The 23,895-nt window shown below is 38.3% G+C and overlaps 1 protein-coding gene across 7 annotated transcripts in view; it reads left to right on the top strand.

Moving 5' to 3' along the window:
- RNF170 (ring finger protein 170) overlaps nucleotides 1-23,895 on the top strand; it is a 36,274-nt gene that overhangs the window by 8,783 nt on the left and 3,596 nt on the right. For 5 of the 7 annotated variants that reach the window (XM_056116874.1, XM_056116875.1, XM_056116872.1 and 2 more), the window contains 4 exons: nucleotides 7,101-7,176; nucleotides 8,736-8,844; nucleotides 16,174-16,247; nucleotides 19,053-19,163. In XM_056116874.1, coding sequence (XP_055972849.1) covers nucleotides 7,101-7,176; nucleotides 8,736-8,844; nucleotides 16,174-16,247; nucleotides 19,053-19,163 — 370 coding nt within the window. Of the gene's footprint in view, nucleotides 1-7,100; nucleotides 7,177-8,627; nucleotides 8,845-16,173; nucleotides 16,248-19,052; nucleotides 19,164-23,895 lie in introns of all 7 variants that reach the window. The other 2 variants (XM_056116876.1, XM_056116877.1) reach the window with 1 other exon arrangement.

Consider the following 23,895-nt stretch of genomic DNA (forward strand, 5'->3'; position numbering starts at 1 on the left):
TTAAATTAAATTTATTAAGACCAGAGAGATAGTACAGTAGGCAGGGTGCTTGCCCTGCATGCGTTTGATCCCTACCACCACATATGGTCCAGTAAGCAGTGCCAGGAATAACCCCTGAACACTACTGCGTGTGGCTCAAAAAACAAAAAAAAGTTACTGTTGGGCTGGGATGTAAGTCAGTGTATGAGGCCCTGGGTTTGAACCTTGGCACAACCAATAAAATAATTCTTAAAAGCTTAATAGTAAAATAATACTAAAGGCCAGAAATAATACTTAAACCAATTAGGCTGATTCATAGGTACTTGATTGCCTGATTTTCTGAGGCATTATTGTGATTGGAATGATTTTAAATTTCTCTCTCTCTTCTCTCCTATTTAATTATTTGCATATAGGAAATCATGGAACTTTGCATGTAAATTTTATAGCCTGTCACTTTACAAATCTGTTATTTCTAGGAGTTTTAAAATAAGTTTTCAGAATTTTCTAAGTAAAATATCAACTGCAAATAGTGAATGAGAACCTGACTCCTTTTTCTTGTCTGATTGTTATGGCAGTTACTGCTACTACTATACTGAATAGAAGTATGAGAGTGGGCAACCTTGTCTTGTGCCAGATTTTAGAGGGAAGGCTTTTAGTTTTTCTCCACTGTGTCTTATGGTTGCTGTGAGACTGGTAAATGGTTTTGACTATGTTGAGGAGAGTTCTCTCAATTTCCATTTTATCAAAAGCTTTTTATCATGAATGGATGCTGGGTCTCATCAAATGCTTTATCTGCATCTATTGTCTTCTGATCAGATGGTTTTTATTCTTTCTGTGTTGATATAGTGTATTATATTTATTGACTTGTATTTGTTAAACCATCCTTGCATCCCCAGAATGAATCCTCCTTAGTCATCATGTCTGATCTTTTTGATGATTTGTTAGATTCAATTTGCTAGTATTTTGCTGAGGATCTTTGAGTCTGTGTTCATCAGGGTTATCAATTTGTAATTATTTTTGTATGTATGTTTGGTGCTTTTGTCTACTTTTGGTGTCAGAATAATATTTGATTCATAGAAACTGGGAGTGTTTGTTTCTTTGATTTCATGAAAGAGCCTGAAAAGGATTGGCAAAAGCTCTTCTGTAAAGGTTTGAACAAATTAATAATGAATTTATCTGGACCTGGACTTTTGTGTTTTGGGGAAACTTTTTAAATTTTATTTTATTTTACATATTGAATCACCATGAGAACAGTCACAAAGCCTTTCAGTTTAAGTCTTGATCGGATGATCAAACACCCGTTCCTTCACCAGTACACATTTTCCACCACCAAGAACCCCGTATACCCCCCTCTCCCACGCACCCCCCCTGCCTGTGTGGCAGATTTCCACTTTATTCTCTCTCTCTCTCTACATTGATCACATTCAATATAATGACAGAAGACCCAACAATATTATTTGGAATTTACCCCAACATTCAGACCTGCCAAAAAAGATAGCATTAGATAATTTGTTTTCTAATGCTGATTATGAAGAGCATATGATGTCATGTGGCTGCAATAGCGGCCATGCAAATTTGGATTTCTGATATTTTAGTAATAAGCCTAGAGGGATTACTGCCAAAAGCCCATAGGTTCTGAGATTGGTTTGTGTGCTTCTGGGATCATGGTCGTTCAGAAGCTGGAGGAGGTGTTTGAGGGTGGCAACCTGGGGCATTGTCATGGTGGGGAGCAGGGCCGATTCCACCCCCCCCATCCCAAGTGGCCCCACGTGCCTCGTCAATGCAGTCTCATAATTGACTGTTCATTTAGGCTCTAAAAGATGCAGGCCACCATGCCACCACCGGAAGGGGTGGGAGGGGGCAAGCGGAGGGACAGACACCCTTCTCCCAGAGCGGCATAGCACCGTAGTTAAATGCACAGTCCAGATGCATTTCAATTGGGCATTATATTTTGCTCAGATTTCCCCACCAACATTCAAGCCTATCTTTCAAGAACAAATGCTAGATCATTTACTTTCCATTGATCACTTTGCATATCAGGAAATGTGGCGTGACCTCATAAGCAGCCACACGGTTTGGAAAATAGTCCTGGTACTCACATATGGAGCCATGCTGTAGAAGCTCATGGTCGCCGGGATTCCATCTGGAGAAGGTGGGGAGACAGCACCTACCCCATCTGGGACCTCCCGGTGATATCAGCGAAACTTTTGATTATCATTTCAATTTCCATAATAGTAATTTGTCTGTCCATATCTTCTTTGTTCAGCCTTGAGAGCTTATAGGAGTCGAAAAATTTATCGATTTCTTCTATATTTTCTTGTTTCATGGCATAAAGATTTTCAAAGTAATCTCTGATGATCTGTTGAATTTTTATGGTATCCGTTGTGATGCTCCCCCTTCACTTCTGATTCAGTTAATTAGGATTCTTTCTCTCTTTGTGAGTCTTGCTAGTGGCTTATCTTATTAATTTTTTCAAAGAACCAGTTCTTGGTTTCAGTAATATTTCGGATTGTTCATTTAATTATTATTACTATTTTTCAAAATTTTTTTTATTGAATCACCATGAGATATAGTTACAAAACTTTTGCGTTTGATATTCATGACATCGATAGATATATATATATAAAATGTTATATATATAATGATCAATCACCTGTCCTTCCAACAGTGCAAATTTTCCACCACCAATAACCCCTGTTCCCCCACCACCCCCCATCTCAGTCCTTACCCTGCCTCTATGGAAGAAAATTGCCCAGATGCTCCCTCTCTGATTTTTTTTTTTTTTTTTTTTTGCATTTTGGGTCACACCTGGCAATGCACAGGAGTCACTCCTGGCTCATGCACCCAGGAATCACTCCTGGTGGTGCTCGGGGAACCATATAGGATGCTGGGAATAGAACCCAGGTTGGCCACATACAAGGCAAACGCCCCACCTGCTGTACTATTGCTCCAGCCCCACCCTCTCTACTTTTGGGCATTATATTTTGCTTGGATTTTCCCAACACTATTCAAGCCTGCCCTCCAGGGGCAGATGCTAGATCATTTATTTTCCCTTGCTTACTTTGCATATAAAGAAAAGTTGCATGGCCTAAATAAGAGGCTGCTTGCTTCTGAGATTCTAAATTATAAATAGTTCAGTTCTACAGACATCTCTGTAGGAAGCTATTCCAGCATGGTTTGGAGACTGAGCCTGAAACCCACATACCAGAGCCATGCTTGTAGAAGCTCATGGTCACCGGGATTACATCTGGAGTAGGCGGGGAAACTGCACCTGCTCCATCTGGGGCATCCTGGTGATGCCAGCTCAGTGTGGGGCCTGGAGAATTCTTCAGTATTGTGGTGCCTGCCAGGGCTCTTCACTGCTGTTGTTCATTTAATTATTGCTCTAAGTTTTATTTTCTTCCTCCTGCCTGGTTTGGGCTCCTTTTGTTTATTTTCCAGTTTTTTAAAAATTTTATTTTATTTTATTTTTATTTATTTTTTTGCTTTCTGGGTCACACCTGGCGATGCTCAGGGGTTACTCCTGGCTCATGCACTCAGGAATTGCTCCTGGCAGTGCTTGGAGGACCATATGGGATGCTGGGAATCGAACCTGTGTCGGCCATGTTGGCTGCGTGCAAGGCAAACGCCCTACCCGCTGTGCTCTCGCTCCAGCCCCAAATTTTATTATTTTTAATGTAGACAAATACCCATGACATATTCAATATGCCAAACACAGTAACAACAAGTCCCCAAAAAATGGAGACGTTACTGGGCCTGCTCAAGCAAATCGATGAACAGCAGGAGGACAGTGACAGTGACAGTTTAGGAAAGAGAGTTTTTTCCGAATGTACAGATCCCTTGATCATTAAGAAATCACCGTCACTATCTCTTACAACCTTTTTGAGCCTGAAGTTGATATTGTCTGATACGAGTATGGCACCCCGGCCTTTCTGAGGGAGTTGTTTCCTTAAAGGATTGTCTTCCAACCTTGACTTTCAGTCTGTGTTTGTTCTATTCAGATATGTATAAAAAGGAGTCAGAATCACTGGTAGATAACCATCTTGATAATTAATTTTAATTGAATCTCACTCTTTACAGTGGTGAAGCCAAGAGAGAAAATTCTTGCAGAGGGTTCCACCCATCCCTAGCAAGACATACTCCATGCCAGGAGTGTGTATCTCCTCTGTACCAGGTGGTAGTGAGGCTCCAGCCTCCTGTTCAACCACCCGGGCCTAGTGGCTGCTAGGAAGCAGGTGATCTTGAATTCCTGGTCAGTGCCAGGCCTTCCCAAACTCGGTACACAGGTGCCCCCTATAACACCAGGCATAAGGAGTCAGAACATACTGGAAAGAAAGAACTGCTAAAACAATAGACTTGTAACCTCTCTGAGAGTAATCCAAAGCAACAGTTGCTAAAGATGATTGCTGAAATGAGATCAGTGGCCATGAACTTTAACAGAAAGTCTGAGAAAAGTTCAAACAAACCACTCAGAAGAGACTAAAAAGCATAATAGAAAAAGCCATAAACTAAATTAGTGAGCAAAATGCTAAAGTGCTAGAAAACTTCCATAAAGACTAAGAGAAAAGGAAGATAGAAGTGGAAACAATGAAGGTAGCATAAGAGCTACATGGGAGTGGAAGAGAACAGATGTTAGGGCACTTGCCTTGTATTCCACTATCCTTGTTCAATCCCCAGCACTATATTTAGTTCCCCAAGGAATGCTAGAGGTCACTCCTGAGCACAGAACCAGGGATTTCCCCTGAGCACAACTGGGTGTTCCCGGCCACACCTGAGAGAGAGAGAGAGAGAGAGAGAGAGAGAGAGAGAGAGAGAGAGAGAGAGAGAGAGAGAGAGAGAGAGAGAGAGAATGAGAATAGAACTATTGACAGCAGCAAGGGGAACCAAATTTGTATTATAAGAGTTGGAGGAGAAGAGAAGGAAAACAGCAAAAGTCTAATTTGAAGAAATAGCTGAAAACTTCCCTAAGCTGAGAAAGAAATTAGGACAGACGAAATGACTAAACTCAGAGTCCTAAACAAAATTAACTCAAACAGAAGTATATCAGGTATTATAACTACAATGGCAACAAAAAAAGACAATCCTAAAATTAGCAAAAGAAAAATATTCACATATGAGGGAAATCCCAAGACTATCAGCATATTTTAGAAACTCTAAGGATGTGGCATAATTGTACACAAAGTGCTGGATGGAAAAGACCTCTAACCAAGAGAACTCTACCCAGCTGGGTTATCTCTCAGATTTGAAGGAGGAATTAAGTAGCTTTTCAGACACACAGGTAAAGAAATATTACCATTAAACTGGCTCTACATGAGTTTCTATAAAAGGCAAATAACTCCCTCTCTACTAAGTTACTACTGATATGAGAGAGTAATAATGGGGACTCATTTCAGGTTTATTGATTGTACTCTTACCTTCATTCTGTTAAGTTTAAAGAATGTAAATAAGTATTTTATTTTTTAGTTCTAACACATATATTGTATATTATATTCTATTTTTTGTAGTGCTGGGGATCAAAGTCGCCTTCGCACATGCACGGCATGTGCTCTAACACTAATCCAAAGTCTTGATCCTATCTTTGGTTCTTTTAAGATAAATATTATTTGTTTACAGATAAAGAGACAGAAAAATGAGACAATGAGTAGTTTATAGGAACATGCAGTTAATGAGTGGATACAAAGGAGGCTAACATGAGAGGCCCATGTGGGCTGGAATGTTAAGTCTACATGGGGAATGTATCATGTGGCCTGGATCTGAAACTATATTTTTTATTATGTGCCAGTTAGGACGTTTGGTTTGCAAACAATAGAAAACCTAAGTAGAGGTGACTTACATTATGAGGATATTTCTATTGGCTTAGCAAAGTTCAGAGAGAAGCAGATGTGGTTGGTTTAATGGCTCTAGGAGTACCCATTCTGTTGGTCTCTTCCTCCCTTACATCCTCAGCTGATTCATTATCTGTTTCATTGAGCATGCATGCTACTTCACAGTAGCAGTAACATATCTCACAAAACTGTCCATTGCAGGTAAGGAGCCTCAAACCATCATGGGTGAATTATGGAGCATTTATAAAAGGAAACCACACAGCAGTTTAACAACAACAACAACAACAACAACAACAAGAAAGTATTTCTCTGAGTAACAGAATGAATAAACCTATGTCAAAATATTCAGCCAAAGAAGCCAGACATAGGACGGGTCAGGGGTGTTGATAATGAGATGGTATTTAGGATCATTCTCCATATGTTTCTTTTAGTTGTGAAATCAAACTACTAAAAAATTAAGCCTTAAATGAAAAACACGTTTAATACACACAGATAATTTTTAAGTTTAGAAATTCTGTAGCCAAATAAAATTAACCTGCGATTCAGACATCTTTCCCTCCACCCAACTAACTTGACAACTATTCCTCCTTTCTGTCTTCATCTTATTCCGTCCTTTTATATTGACTGCTAATTTCATTCCTTTTAATCTCCGCTTTAGTTATTAATGTTAGGATTAGTAGTGTTAGGTCTTGGCTCCTGTATTATAGACTTGTAATTTATGGTTTTCTCTGTCCCCTTTTATGGTTTTTTGGGAATAAGGGTGCAGGGATAATGGGCCAGACTTAGCAGTACCCAGGAGCTATTCTTGGCTCTGTGCTTAAAAGAAGTGACGCTGCTTGGTGCTCAGGGTACTATAATGCAGTGCCAGGGATAGGGCCAGATTCAGCCAAATGCAAAGCAAATCTCTCTGGCCCTGTTCCAGGACCTGTATAGGTGAAAAAAAAAAAATTGTGAGGAATACCATAGGAAAGTGTTCAATTGAACACTTCCTGTATACTATATAAAATCATACTACTTATTTTGAAGGAATTTTTGAACTAAATCTATTATTTGTATGCTTGTAATTATATTAAATCCCTAAATTACTAAGACTCTGGATTTCATCATTTGCCAGTATAACCTGAAATTAGCTGATAATCAGTAATTTCAGAAGAACTAACCACAAAATACCCTGGAATATGTAGTTCTGGAATATGGAGTACAGTTATATGTTATAGTTACACTTAAGTTACAATTAGGTTAAAAATTAGTCGAGAAAGAAAACTGGTTCATTTACCATTATTTTTTATTCATCAGAAATGCACATCAAAACATTCATCCAGAAAACCAAGAGCTAGTAAGGGTGCTTCGGGAGCAACTTCAAACAGAACAGGTATTTATATTTGTTTTAGAAATATGTGCATTTATGTAATGAGTACAGGTTATTGTTCCTTTACATATGAAATTGTGATAAAACACAGATTAAGTTTTGGAAACATGGATTTCTTTCTTTTGTTACCTTAAATTACTCTGTAGATTATATATTTTCATATTAGGCAAATCACTAGTCATTCAAATATTTTCATGAGTATCATTTTTATTTAACTTGTTTAAAAGGCAGTTTTCCTGTTTCCTACTTGTGAGGAAATTGACCACTCTCCCATTTACTTTAATGAGATGTAGTAAAAAGCATACATTTCCCTGAGATCTACTACAAAGAAATTATACTGAGGGTTGGACTTTTTTCCTTTTTTTCCTTCAAGGCCCAAAATAAAAACTTTCCTCCTCTATCTCTTATTTTCTTTTATCCAGGTAGACTCTTTAAGAACCAGTATATCTATTATCTTGAAGCACTGATAATTTTTTGTCAGTTAATTTCCAAAGAACAATGAAGGAAAAAATAAAGGGACTTAAGTTCTATATGTTTTTGTCTATTGTACCATTAAAAACAACAGGGATATAGCCCAGTGATAAATATACAGTTCAAGGGATTGAGGCCCTAGGTGCAGTCCCTGGCACCCTCCCCCAGCCTGGGAAAACACGTGCTAAGGTATAACAGCAGTGGATCACCTTGCCATAGAGAATACTGTAGTTGTTTCAGGAAATAGATTTTCATTGTTATTTATTGATAGTGGGTCACAAAAATCTTTGATATGTTCCTTGTTGATAGTTTATATTTAATAATTTTGGTAATTTTAATTTTTTAATGCCAGCTACTTTTGTTTATAAGATAGACACTGCTATAAAAATAGGGTTTGATAGTATTTAAAAGATAAACATGCACTTTTTTTCAGTTCATAGTATATTGCAAAGAATGCTACAAATAAAGTCTTAATCCTTTATAATTTGTAATCCTTTGTAATTTGCATTTACAGTTCTACTAGGCCCTTGATTTCTGGATGGTTTTTGTACTTGTGAATCTATTCAACATTACTATTAGAATCACAACAGTGATGTAACTGAAAAACATCACCGTTTACTAAACTATGTGAAGGATTAAGTTCAACTTCTAGGGTCTTAAATTTTTCTACTTCCAAAATGACTAAGTCACTGACAGCTTAATTCTGTTCCTGGCATACATCTTATCTGCATACAGGTGTCAGGAATGTATGGATGAAAAGATACTAAAAGTGGAAAAAAGCTAATACTTGGGAAATAATGTGATATTTCTTATTATCCAGCATATGTACTTCTTGAGTTTCTCAGTACACAAGAGAAACTCCTGAGTAAATCGTAGGGCTAATCCTTCAAGTGGACTCAGGAAACTGGAGAGATACCACGAAGCTTAACTGGAACAACAGCCTCATAACTTTGTCGAACTTATAAGAACTAAAACTATTGCAGATGTAAAATCTGATGATTCTACTCCATTGACTATTCCATTAAGCATAACTGAACATAAGAGTCATTTCAACCCCAAGTGTGCCATGTATCTGGATGTTTTCTCATCAGGATGCACCCGCTGCTGCCCGGCAGCAGTTCTACACTGACATGTACTGTCCAATCTGTTTACATCAAGCCTCCTTCCCTGTTGAGACAAACTGTGGACATCTTTTTTGTGGTAAGCAAATAATGTTATACTTGGTAACATTGACTATTTAGAGCAGGACCCACATTATGTATATAAGAGGGAGTCCTAATTTTCCTTTTTTCAATTTTGTGTTTTATGAGTAGGGTATATTGCTTCTAATATTCTGATTTACTTTTCAGTCATTTTTATTTTGTGTCAGCAGATTTAGAGAGTTTAAAAGCTAGTTATTCAACTTGTCATTAAACAGATTTTTAAGAAATAATTCAGACCCCCTCATTGCTCAGTATATTTTGTTAGTTTCATTTACTGTTCATCCTTCCTAAAATCTTCTTTCAGAGAAGAAGACCTAAGACCTTCCCTTAGCTTGTGATCTTTTTTCCCTCTGAGATAGCATAAACATTCTTAGCCTCTGTTAGTGAACACAAAGTGTTGGCGAGGGAGTGTCCTTGTTCGGGAGCTCACTGTCCCATGGTGACCCGGGGGTCCCCTTGGTACATTCAGGCCAGTCATAGTCCCCCTGGCCGGCCGACGATGGACGAAGGAATGGGGCCACAGGCTGGTTGATAATCAGTGGCCCTCTGTTCAAATCTCACAGCATTAATTATAGAGAAATCATGAAGGGTTGGGGGGTAGCAATTACATATAGGTGTGGTTGAACACTATCATAGACAGTGAACAGATGTAAAGCCCTTCCTTCAGGGTCAGTTCTAGGCGATCCACCCAAGGACAGAATCTCACCAAGGGCTCCAGAACTCTAGATCCCCTCTAGAATTTCTTCCCCAAGAGCAGAATTCCATTTAAGGGCTTATTGTTTTCTCCTTTCCTTTGCTAGTAATCCATTTAAACAATCATTAAATTACTTCTTAATAATATTTCTCATCATTTTGTATGCATACAGTAAAAGATATATTAAGCTTAAAGGGTGGCTCTTCCTGGGGACGTTCCACTCTATATCCCAAACTACAGTCCTCATGCCAGGTTAGTTTTTCCTAACCCCACAGAGTCCTTATTCAGGTACTTCTTCTGGGTCATGACAGAGTTTGTTCCATGACCATCCTTTTATTATACATTTTATGGCACTCAGCCTGTTCCTTCTTGATGCAGGGTAGCTAGCTTATGGCTTGCCCTGGGTCCATCCTTGTCCCTTGCTGGGTCCCCCTCCCCGCCTTTTAGGGTATTAGGAACTAAGGGCAATTGAGGCTCAAGTCAACTAAATATGACAGATGCCCAAGAGTAAATATTATTCACAATCAGTTAACTCCTAAGTTACAAAAGCATAGCATTAACCACTTTCCTGTATCTATACAAAAAAGAACATTGCTCTAAAGCAAACTATGCAAAGGACATAAAGGAAAGAGAAAAGCAATCCAGAGCCCTCAGAAGAATTTGACTTACAGGTTACAGGGTCTGATTTGGGATATATGTGATTAGTAGGGGAAGAAGAGCACAAATGAGAGGTTAAAGAGAAACAGAGGATTGGGAATGCCCTGATGGAATTGGGCGCACTTCAGGAGCACTGTGGTGGGCATAACTCAGTAAACCTAAGCTCCCTGGGGGGGAGGGAGGAAGAACAACCAGTGTTACTTCTTAAAATGCTTATTAAAACTATAATCCATCAAGGGAGAATGAGAAAATCTAGACTTTGTAGTGTAGCTAAAGAAGAGCATACTGATTTCATAATTTAGTAAGTAGTGCTTTCTACCCTGGGGCATTTTTCTTGATCTTCCAGATTTTTTTTTTCCTTCCAGAGATTTCATAGGGAATAATGAAATAAGATTGAGGAGGGTCGGTGATCACATGCTTCTGTGTGTTGGACTCTTGGCATACATTTTATCTAATTCCACAGATAAGGAAATAGGCTCAGAGATACTAAGAATTTTCGCAAAGGCTGATCAGCAGCTAAGGGATAGAACCATAAAACTGGGGCTGATTTCAAACTCTGTGCTCAACTCACTGTACTGCTTCCCTGAAAGTTTTGCCTTAGTAGCTAAGAAATTATAGAACACTTGTTTGATTATCTGTCTTTATTCTGTTAAAAATACAAATGAACAGCAAGATATTCTGAGAATAGATTGGTAGAATTAAATAGTCAAGAGAAAATACTTTTTTCTTTTCAAGTCTTTGAAACTCCTAATTGACTGGGCACTCTTATTCTGAGTCTGGTTATAGCAATATTTTGTTCTATAACACAGTACACCGGATAAGAATTAGAAATTAGTAAGAATTGGCAGGCAGGATGAACTCTATTTGTCAATCCCAGCTTAGGAAATTCTTTGAGGGGACCCATTCAATCAAAAGGTATTGTGTTCTTGGTTTTTACCACTGGGTCTGAGGTAGTAGGGTAGATTACATCATATTCTACTTGTTAGACAATTTCTTTAGCTACACTACAATGTCTTTAGGTTCAAAGTTTTTTTTAAAAAAAAAACCTTCAGCTGGAGAGACAGTACATCAGATAGGGCACTTACCTTGCACTTAGTCAACCCAGATTCAATCTACCCTTGGACATTTTTCCTGATCTTCCAGAGATTTTTTTTCCTGCACCATTATATGGTCTTGGTGCACTGCCAGGAGTGATCCCTGAGTGCAGATCTAGGAGTAAGTCCTGAGCACTGCCAGGTGTGGCACTGTAGCACTGTAGCACTGTCCTCCCGTTGTTCATCGATTTGTTTGAGTGGGCACCAGTAACGTCTCACAACAAATTGTGAGACTTGTTGTTACTGTTTTTGGCATATCGAATACGTCACGGGTAGCTTGCCAGGCTTTGCCATATGGGCGAGATACTCTCGGTAGTGTGCCGGACTCTCTGAGAGGGGCGGAGGAATCGAACCCAGGTCGGCCGTGTGCAAGGCAAATGTCCTACCAGATGTGCTATCGCTCCAGTCCAATTTTACATATGCTAAGTAAAGTAAAGTAAAGGCCTTCCCGTTGATCATCAATTTGCTCGAGCGGGCCCAGTAACGTCTCCATTGGAGACTTTGTTGTTACTGTGTTTGGCATATCGAATACGTCACGGGGAGCTTGCCAGGCTCTGCCGCGTGGGCGAGATACTCTCGGTAGCTTGCCGGGCTCTCCGAGAGGGGCGGAGGAATCGAACTCGGGTCGGCCATGTTGGCTGCGTGCAAGGCAAATGCCCTACCGCTGTGCTATTGCTCCAGCCCGAAATACATATGCTATTAAAAATTATTATACATATGCTATTAAAATTATTATCTTAGGCTGGGAAGATAGTGTAAAGGCTAGAGCCAAAGCATCACTCTGAATGGAACTCCTAAGCAGTCCAGTTGCTCCCTAGACACCAAAAACAATGATCTTAAGAGGAGTAAAAAAAAATTCCCAAATACTGAAGCTACCTTACATATATTTATATATAGATATCTATCTAGATCTATATATAGATATATGTATACACTATATACTGTATCTCACTGTATCACTGTCATCCCATTGATCATCGAATTACTCGAGCGGGCGCCAGTAACGTCTCTATTCCTCCTAGTCCTGAAATTTTTAGCAGCCTCTTCTTTCTTTTCTTTTCCCAAAGATTGGAGGCTCTTTCAGGGTCAGGGGAATGAGATCTATTGTCATTACTGTATCTGGCATATTGAATATGCCACGGGGAGCTTGCCAGGCTATGCCTGTGAGGGCAGGATATTCTTGGTAGTTTTCTGGGCCCTCTGAGAGGCATAAATGGGTAGGAAGTATCTTATAATGTATCTGGAAAGTGGCCTGAAGTGTGGCGTTGGTTGGGCAGTGGAGGTCGGCTGCCAGGGCTGGGTTCCTTGGGGTGGGGAGGACTCTCACCCACCCCACAGCCTGGCGCAGAGTCCATATATATATATATACACACACACACCCCTTATAGACACTACCACGAGGACTCCAGAATTTTAAAGATAATAACCTGGGTTTTAGAATCTGGAAAGACTCTCTCACTGTCTGAATTATTACCACATCTCCAAACTCCTTTCATGCGCTCCATCTCCCCCCAGAGTTCTCAGCATTCAGTGATTCTTCTAAAATACAAATGCATTTATCTCCTTTATACTCAAAATCTTCAAAGATAACTTTCAATACTTAATTTTAATGTGGGCCAGTGTCTTCAAATGAATGTGGTTATAGATGAAAAACAAGTACCTTACAAAAGGCATCTTACCTCTGACATCTCCTATTTGTGTTGTTTGTTTGTTTGTTTTCTTTTCGGGTCACACCCGGCGGTACACAGGGGTTACTCCTGGTTCTGTACTCAGGAATTACTCCTGGCAGTGCTTGGGGGACCATATGGGATGCTGGGAATCGAACCTGGGGCATCCCCATGCAAGGTAAACACCCTACCCACTGTGCTATTGCTCCAACCCCAGACATCTCCTATTTGTGATCTTCATTCACTCTTAAACAGCCTCATACCCACTGAACACCAATCAGATACACTAGTATCAAAGGATGGTCTTGCAAGCTCATGGCTCCTCCTGCTGGAATGAGCTTACTCCACAATTATCTAAATAATCAACTTTCTATGTATCATCTTCAAATTACAGTTCTAACATCTCATTCTTTTTCTTATTTTCCTCTCTTCCCTTCTCACTGGATAGCACTCCATCTAAATTATGCAGCCACCCATGCTTTTCGATTATTATATTGGGGACAGTTTGGGAGGATTGATGGGAAATTTCATTTATATTTTGGCAGGGAGGTACAGGGGATGGGGGAGTGGGTTTGTGAAAGGGCTGGGTCATACCTGGCCATGCTTAGGGGCTGTTCCTGGCACTGTGCTAGTGCCAGGAATCTAAAGCAGGGTTGAGATCACAGCAGCTACAGGCAAGACAAGTAGTCCACACTTCTGTACTAGCCTCTCCAGTCCTAATACACTATATACATTTATAAACCTCAGGAGCAAATAACTTCACAAGTTTCTTGAGCTCACTGTTATATTCAATGTGTGGAACAATGTCCAGCATTTAACAGTCACTAGAGAACTGTTTCAAGAACAGACTTAACAAAAACAAAAATAATAATAAAACCTAGTCTTTCAACTTCTCAATAAACAGAAATGTGTTCTTTGAGTAGTATGTTGAAGAACAGTATGTCCAAGAACATTGATACCATGTATTTCAAGAGCACTTTGTCTTCGTTCTTATATATTGTACCTTGTACAGTTCCTTTAAATGAGTTAAGTAGATTTCACCTTACTTGCACTTGTAACCCACATTATTTTATTTAATTCTCCAGCAGTTTTATGAGGTCTTACTCCATCTTACAAATAAGCAGAATTAGCAATATCATGTCTCATACAAATGAGTCACTGTCTCTATCATGATCTTGTTTAGTTAGGTAAACCTTTCTGTTTTGTTTCTGGGCCACATCCTTTAGGTACTCAGCACCTTACCTGCTGTACTCTCTCTGACCCCCTAAACTCTTTTTTTTACAAAAGGGGAAGGTTGAGGAAAAGAGAAAATATTAAGTATATCATAGGTGTGTATAAAATAAGTGTTTGATTTGTTGGATTATAGTTTTTCAGTGTAGGCAAAAGACCATTGCATAATTTGCAAAACACAGACCCATATTCCCCAACCTGTACTAGAGTGCTCAGAATAAATGTTATCTAATACAGTATTCTGAAAGGAGGAAAATAAAGATAAACATTGTTTAACTTTTAAATTCACCTTTAAGTTGAGCATTTTTTTCTGAGTTACTGTAATTAATATACAGTTTGACTGTCTTTGTTTTTTGACCCATTGGTTTGTTCAGATCTTCTCATGTATTTCTGCCTTTGGCATATGCTCTGCATTCTCCCTCCCTTTCCTACCTATCTAAATTTTACCTGTCCTACAAACTCCGGCTGGAGTGATAGCACAGTGGGTAGGGAGTTTGCCTTGCATGCAGCTGACCTGGGTTCAATTCCTTTGTCCCTCTCGGAGAGCCTGGCAAGCTACCGAGAGTATCCCACCCACACAGCAAAGCCTGGCAAGCTCCCCTTGGTGTATTAATTTGATATGCCAAAAACAGTAACAACAAGTCTCACAATGGAGACTTTACTGGTGCCCATTTGAGCAAATCAAACAAACGGGAGGACAGTGCTACAGTGCTACAAACTTTAGTTCATTTTTTTTCTTTTCTACAAGTTAATCAGTAGTACATCCCATAGACTTCTTCCATTCTGCACTGTTTCTGTACTAAAATATGAACAGTTTAAGGTTTAACTAACTACTTTTTGGTTGATTCAAGTATGTTCCTTGGTCTCCACAACTTGTCAGTTTCTTGCTCTGAATTTTGGATACTTATTCAATATGGAAGAATCAGAATAAGGAACACGAAAGGCTAAACTAGGCGAAGAGGAAGTGTGCAGAGATCCTTAACGTTCAAAAGAGACAGGCCAGGTTCATGATCTGAGAACAGGTATCTATAGAGAAGAAAAGCAATTTTCCATTAAATATCACACAGTATTTAAAAAGTGCTTCTTTATTGCTGGTTTGGTTCCTTCATTTATTATACAAACAACAGTGTACTTCAGTGCTTATACAAAGTTCATCTATTATTATTTTAAGTCTACAGACTTGTTGGCTCTTTTGCCCACCTTTCATAGGTTTGTTACTCATATCTTCAAATATCCAAATGGAAAAATAAAATCTATCCAGGCAGAAGTTGAATCAGTTGTTGAACTGGATTATAAGCTTAATTAGAGCAGATAGCATGTTTTCTTTATATCCTTTGGCTGTTTGCTCATACTTACTGTTGAATGATAATATAATAGTCTGGCTTTTTAAGCTCAAAAGAATAGATGTTTTTGTAACATACATAATCTGAAACAATATGTGCTGTGATGTGTTGATTGCTATATTTACATATTTAGTAATGATTATTAAATGTGTAACATATAGGAAATTTAATGTGTCCTATTAAAATATCAATATTGAACTCAATATTCAGTACCAATACAGTTCATGCTTGCTTTTCATTGTATAAAAAACGTATGTTAATTGTTTAAAAAATATTCTTCAGGGGCCGGAGCGATAGCACAGCGGTAGGGCGTTTGCCTTGCATGCAGCTGACCTGGGTTCGATTCCCAGCATCCCATATGGTCCCCCAAGCACCGCCAGGAGTAATTCCTGAGTGCAGAGCCAGGAATAACTCCTGAGCATCGCTGGGTGTGACCCAAAAAGCAAAAAAAAAAAAAAAAAATATATATATATATATATATATATATATATATATATATCCTTCAGTGGCTGGGAACTGTTAGTAAGTTTGAATGTGCCTAAAGAATTGATTGAAGTAAAAACAGTTTAATATTGAAAGTTTCTCAGGATATATTGTTTTTTAAGGCATCGGTATTAATGTTTTGTTTTTTTCTCCCACTAGGTACTTGCATTATTGCATACTGGCGATACGGTTCATGGCTTGGGGCAATCAGTTGCCCAATCTGTAGACAAACGGTAATATTTATATCCAGAAAATATTTGTTACAGTTCATTTTATAAAATGTTATAGTGATTTTAACTTGAATTATTTTAATTTTTTAGCAGAACCTCATTTATTCAAGGTTTTTTTATGATATCCCATTTTTAAAAAATGCCTTTAAGACACCTCAGAAGGGGGCCTTATGTTTGAAATCATTTATAGTGAAAATACAACTGGAAAAGAAAATTTCCCTAAAGTGATAGCTGAACTTGCCAATCAAGCCCTCATTTTATACAAATACTATTAAAAGTTGTTTTGTTTTGTTTTTGACCTCCAGGATCCACATATAGCTGTTTAATAGGGGCCACACCCAGAATATGTGATACTGTTTAAACTATCTTCCTAGCCTGTTTTTCATTTAAAATTTATTTTTAGGAGCTGGATAGTGCAGTGAGCAAGGCACTTGCCTTGTATGCAGAGACCTGAGTTGAACCCCTCGCACCCAATAAGGTCCCCTGAGCCTTCCGGCAGTAAACCTTGAGTGCTGCTGACTATGGCCCTAAAACAAAAAACAGCAAAAAATTTCTTTTTAATCTGTCTTTCCAGTGAAGTTCAAGACAACAAATTTTTCTAAATGTTTCCTTTTTGAGACATAAATACATATCCAGAATGAAATCAGTTATTAAAGAGTATCTGTCTCTGGAAGGACATAGTAAATTTTTAATTTTTACAAAGATATATTTTTCAATGTTGTTAATTTAAATATGAGCACAAATGAGATGTGCAATTTTTTTCAATTTCTTTAAAAAATTGGTAAAACTAAGGCTGAACAATATAACAAACGTGAGTTCTTCCTTACTTTTAGTTTTTTAAATTAGTAAACATAGTAAAATAGGACATTTGTCTGTCATCTAGGTTTTCATTATTTTCTTCATATTTATCTTTTTTCCTAAAATAAATGCATGCACATATGCAAAGTGATGTCATCACTGACTATAAGAGGCAGCTGTTTTTGTTTTTAGGCCACACCCTGCTCAGTGCTCAGGGGTCATTCTCAGTCATGCCAGAGTGATCATGAGGTACCAGGGGTTGAATACAGAGTTCCTCCAGGCAAAACATGGATGCCAGCCTGTTGAGCTCTTTTAGCCCCAAAAGGCAGCAATTCAAAAACCAGATCTTGGAGCTGAAGAGTATAGTGGGTAGTGTGGTCCCCCATTTTATTAACTTAGTAGACACCTCCAAGTTTCATTTAGTCCAGTTTTTAGACTTTATATAATAAAATAATATATACTGTTAGGTATGTACATGTACATATTATATATACACACACGTACACTTTTGTGTACCCCTCAATCTTTTTCTCCAACTTCCCCTTTTCCTCTGTCACTGCCTTCTATTTTGGTATTGAGGGAACTTCAGATCTTGTTTCCTTCCTGTTTCCTATGTTCCCCAATTCTTTTTCTTTCACATTTGATTTTTTAATCACATGGCTGTTGTGGGAGAGGGACATGGGAACAATCCAGGGTGTCAGCAATAATGGGGGGCGTTTTTCTGTTTACTTAAGGTAAATTTCTCAGGGGGCCAGTGAGTGCTCCCCCTCTCTCCCCCCAAGGGGGCAGCAGGCCAAATAGGTTTGGGAATCTCTGAGCTAGATGATTTCAGCCTAAATCAGTTACTTTTCCTTCTCTGCTTCCCTTACTGAAGAGTTATCAGTGGCCATTTTCTATAAAAGTTGCTGTATTTTTAGATTTACTTCTTTTTCAAGGTACTGTATTTTTACATTATCCTAATGTGGTCCTGGACATTAACAGTGAACATCATAGTGTGTAACAGTATTAAGAATTACCTTTCTAAGGACCAAACATGATAACCTTTCAGTGTCTCTATTGCAAACCATAATGCCCAAAAGTAAAGAGAGATTATGGGGAATATTGTCTGCCATGGAGGCAGGGGGAGAGTGGAAAAGGGGAGTATACGGGGGATATTGGTGGTGGGGAACGTGCACTGGTGGAGGGATGGGTGTTTGGTCATTGTGTGACTATAACCCAAACATGAAAGCTTGTAACTATCTCACAGTGATTCAATAAAATTTAAAAAAAATTACCTTTTTAAAAGCCAAGGATGTAGTGATGTGAGAGAGCATACCTCACATATATCACATATATGCAGTCTTAGATTTACTCCCCTTAGCCCTACCTCCCAAAATTACCCATTTTGATTATTAATAGAAATTGATGCTTGAGAACATGTCCCCGCAGTAATCTTTTTGTTATGACAGGCAACATTCATCGACATTTTAAATGCCAGTAAGGATAAGTAATCATGATTTTTAAAAACTTCATTTGGTGGGAGGGCTATACTTGGGAATAGCTGCCAAGGATCAAACTGGAGAGGGCTGTGTGCAAGGCGGGCATTTTAACTATGGTACTGTCTCTTTAGCCTAGGAATCATGATGTTAATACAAAAGTTATATCTCTTTCAAAATACAGGTTTACATTTTTATACACTTGGCTTCCAGATATTTTCATGACTTTTGTATTTTCAAATATTTGTTAGCCTGGACAGAGAACAAAGAAATTTATCACTGATGTGAACTAGAAAATATTAGAACTAGTGTTGGGGTAAGGTGTCTGTTTTTTAAAGGAATTTCAAATTGCATTTTTATTGGGTTTTATTATGAAGTAAAAAATGTTTATTTAAAAATTATTATTTTTTATTCTTTTCCCACCTTTTGTTGCTTTAATAAAGAAATAAAATGTAAACTCTGCCTTCTGTCATCCTATTGAATAACAAAATAAACTAATGGCAGCACAAAGGCATTTTTTTGTTTTCTCTAACAGGTAACTTTACTACTACCAATATTTGGTGAAAATGACCAGTCTCAGGATGTTTTGCCACTGCATCAAGATATTAATGATTATAACCGGAGATTCTCAGGTCAGCCTAGATCTGTAAGTAATGTTACAGCAGGTAAAGTTGAGAATATAATGATTCTTTTGTAAAGGTATTTATTGATGAATATTATTTGGCTATGAAAAAATCTCATTGTGTGATGAATAAAGTTTTTTAACCTTCTTCATTGCTGTCAGTTTCAGGAAGTTACAGTTTTCCCAAAGACTACAAGTTTTCAAGATTTTTATGAAAGTATTTATAAAAGATATAAGCAAAAAAAGCATAAGGAAATGTCAAATTATCAACTCCTATGTAATTCTAAAGTAGTGTTTGTCTTATGAGAAAAATTACAACTGAGAACTCTTTTTTTTGACCACACCCAGCAGTGTAAAGTATTTACTTCTGGCTCTGTGCTCAGTGATCATTCCTGGTGGGCCCAGGGTATCAAATGGGGTGCCTGGGTCAGCAGCATGCAAGGAAAGTGCCCTACTCACTTATTATCTCTGGCTCCTTTGTTTTTGCCGGGGGCGGGGTTGTTTGTTGGTTTTGGGTTTTGGGGTAGTGCTATCTAGTAGTGCTCAGGGCTTACTCCTGGCTCTGGAGCTCAGGAGTCACTCCTGGCGGGACTCAGGGACCATGTGTGGTACCAGGGATTAAACTCGGGTGGCCACATGCAAGGCAAATGACCCTCATGTGCATGTCCCACAACTGAGAACTTTTGGGAGAGTTTGATGGTTGTTTTACTCTGTTTCCCTAGGCTCTTGATTTTTAATGTTCCCTTACTTAGGGCTGGAGCGATAGCATAGCGATAGGGCGTTTGCCTTGCATGCGGCCAACTTGGCCGACCTGAATTCCATCTTTCGCCCCTCTCGGAGAGCCCAGCAAGCTACCGAGAGTATCTCGTCTGCAGGGCAAAGCCTGGCAAGCTCCTCGATATGCCAAACACAGTAACAACAAGTCTCACAATTTGTTGTGAGATGTTACTGGTGCTTGAGCAAATCTATGAACAACAGGAGGACAGTGCTACAGTGCTTAATTAGCATGTTTGGAGCACTCTGATGGTCAGCTATTCAAAACATTCTAATTTTTATTTGACTTGTAACTGGCATGTACATATTAATTTCAGGTACATGACATAACTAACATTTGTATATATTATGAAATGATCACAGTCAACATCCATTAGTACACCAATAGTGGAGAGATAGGACAGGAGGTAAAGCCTAGCATGTACATAGCCAGCCAGTCCTTGACACCTGGATGGTCCTCTGACCCCACCAGGAGTGATCCCTGAGCAGTGAAATTTATGTATTACTCTCTAATTAATTTTCACATAAATAATATGGTATAAAATATTGTCATTATGTTGTATTACATCTTCAGGACTTGTAATTAGAATTTTTTTTTATTCTATCCATTTTACCAGCTTCCACTACCATATCTGGGAGCAATCAGTTTGTTGTCTATCCTATATATATTTTTTAAGATTCCACGTACAAAATTATATAGTAAGAATATAGTATTCTGAAGTTCTTTGATTTACTTTGCTTAATAGAATGCTCTCAAGGTCCATCCATGCACTTTCAAATGACAAAATTTCCTTCTTTTTATTGTTGGAAATATTTATTAAATATATACAACATTTTTTAATTCATGAGTGGATACATTGGTGGCTTCCATGTCTTGCCTATTATGTATTATGTTGTAATGAAAATGAAGGTGCAGGTATCTTTTTGAGTTTGTGTTTTTGTTTCCTTTAAAGACCCCAAAGTAGAATTATTGAATCCTACAACACTTTAATTTTTTTTTAAGCACCTCTTCTCTACTGTTCTCCATAGAAGATGCATCAGTATACACTTCCACCAACAGAGGATTCCCTTTTCTCCTTATCCTCACTAACACTTATTTTTTTTCCCCCTAGTTTTGGCTGCAATTAACAGTGCTTGGGAGAACATATGGTGCCAGGGATTTGAACCTGGGGCTCCCTCATGCAAAGCATGCTGTCCAGCCCATTGAGCTGTCTCCCTATATACTAACTAAATGCATATGTAAATATTTTAATGTCAATAGTATGTAAATATTTTTTACTTTTTAAAGAAAATATTCTAATGACAGGTAAATTTATTTTGTGCTGTTGGAGATCAAACTAAAGCCTCACACATGCAAGATAAGTGTTCTATTACTGAGTAGCATACCAGCCTATCTCTTGTCTTTATAAACTCTTGTAACAGGTATTAGGTGATTTCTTTTTTTTTTTTTAAATAAACAACTGAAATTTATTTCTGAGAGTTGGGGAGCCATGGAAGTCCACGGTCAAGGAGTTGGCACATCAGTGTCTAGAGAGGAATTGCTGCCTGACCTCAGGAAGCTTTCTCTGAAGTCTTTATTTATTTGGGTTTGGGGGTCATACACAATTGTGTTCAGGTATTACTCCTGGCTCTGCTAAGGGATGGCTTCTGGAGGTGTGCAGGGGACCACACGTGGTGCCAGGCAAGCACCTTACAGAATGCTCGTATTAGGTGATTTCTAAGTTGCAGTTCCTACTTCAGTGATATTGAGCATCTTCAGTCTAAAAGTGCTCTCTTTTGGGGGTGTGTGGAGGGTGAGAATCTGTGAGAAAATTTGTGCTCAGGGATCACTCCTGGTGGTGGTCGGTGGATCATATAGTCATAAAAATTCCCTGGCAGTGCTGGGAAGTGGCCTGGGTTTGACCATATGCAAGGCAAGTACCTTAATTTCTGTTCCTATCTCTCCAGTGCTAAAAGTGTTCTATTTTTAAAGGACACATTAACTCTACCAACCCTTCTCCCCAACCCCTGCCAAAGGGGCATTTGATTTAAAAATTTTGTAAAACTTTTTTTTTTGTTGTTGCATTGACTACATTATAGATGTAGTCAGCTAACAACCATCATGGAACCAATTATAAACTGACTTGCTCAAAGTTGAATAGATAACTGGTGTTCTCTTTTTTAATAGTTATGTTTAGATGTAACTGACATGGTAAGAAGTGAAAAATTTATGACCAGAGAGGTAGTCCAGTGGGTAGGAATCGTCTTGCACCCAGCTGACCTAGGTTTGATCTCTGGTACCATGTATGGTCCCCTGAGCACCACCAGGAGTGATCCCTGAGCACAGAGCAAGGAGTAAGCTCTGAGTACTGCTTGGTGTGGCAAAGCAAAGTACAAAGTATAAAGTGTTTTTTTAGTATTTTTTAAAAGAAAATATAATTATTACCATAATCTACCTTTAGAGCTCCAAAGAAATAGTTAAGTGGTTTGGAGAAGGTTCAGGTTCAATCCAGGCACCACTAGGAGTAATCCCCCAAGCACCCGGAATAACCTTGAGCACCACCAGGTGTAGTCAGAAGAAAAACAATTTTTTAGATATTTTTAGATATTTTCATCACCCAAAAAGCTTTAGTGCAATCCCTTCTGATTTTCTTTTCCTTCCTCATTCCTGACACCTTAACAACTGCTGATCAGTTTTCTGTTGCTATACATTGGCTATTTCATCATTTTGTTAAACTGGGATCATGCAATAACACCTTTTCATCTAGCATAATTCACTTAGAATAATGTTTTTAAGGTTCAACTACATTATAACATCTCAGGTTCTGTGTTGCTTTTTAAGGTCAAATAATATACATTTTATTCATTCATCAACTAAGGGACATGAATTGTTCTTACTATAATGCTACAATGAATATTCATGTACTGGTATTTATGTGAATGTGTTTCATTACTCTTGTAGTTGTGGAATTATTAGATAACTCTTATGTTTAACATTTTAAGGAACTGCCAAAATAGTCCATAGGGACTATGCATTCTCACCAACAGTGTATTAGGATTCCAATTTCTCCACGTTTCAGTTAAAAAATAATTAATATAATTTGTTAAATTTTATCTGTGAAAGCTGTGCTCATTTATAAATCGAGTGATGTGTACATTTTCAGAAAGGCATTCCAAAACTCTGGCAATTACTAATTTGCTTAAACCCAAGCTAAGCTAACAATGCTATTCTTAAGATTGTCAAAGCCATCAAAATTGATGTTTGGGTTGGTTGAGGGGGACACTCGGGGAGCCGTATGTAGTACTCACTCTCAATATGGGGCAAGAACCTGAACCTTGCAACTCTGACTTCAGCTAGGAACTGCTTTTTTACAAAGCCAGGAATGTTCTCAAAGTCAGTTTGTAATGTGGGAGGTACAACTCTATGAATATACTAAAATCTGTTGCACTGTGCTTTAAATTAGGGGAGGGGAACATCTGACTCGTGGGCCACAGAAGGCCTGCTAAGTCATGTGGTCTGGCCTTTGTACATGATGAAACAGTCACTTGGGCTTCTCATTAGCTGCTGGTAGCCCCTCTGCCTAGATTGTGTGGCCTATGAATGTCTTATAAATATCCAGTTAACCCTTGGCAAAAAAAGTTTCTCCACCCATACTTTAATGTTTAAAATGTATATTTATAGTGCATAATCTTTATAAAATAAAATGAAAAGATAAATTCATATAATATCTGACTATAAAGAAAAAATATTTTCTAGTATCTTAAAATACTTTCCCGGAGGTCACCTAATAAGTAGCTTTTAATTCAAACCCAGATGGTCTGACTTGATTGGGGTGCTGGGAAAAACCCAGGGCCCCATTTTGCAAAATGAAATCTATTCCCACTGAGCTATGTCCCTGGCCCTGGAAGGACTAATTTTAAAGCTGTCCCAGACTCTGCTCCTGGAACACGAGATTTGTATTTTTCCTAACTCAAAATAGCAGTACTTCAGTTTGGCATTACT

The sequence above is a fragment of the Sorex fumeus genome, unplaced genomic scaffold (assembly GCF_029834395.1).
Source record: "Sorex fumeus unplaced genomic scaffold, SorFum_2.1 ptg000033l, whole genome shotgun sequence".
Lineage (NCBI taxonomy): Eukaryota > Metazoa > Chordata > Mammalia > Eulipotyphla > Soricidae > Sorex > Sorex fumeus.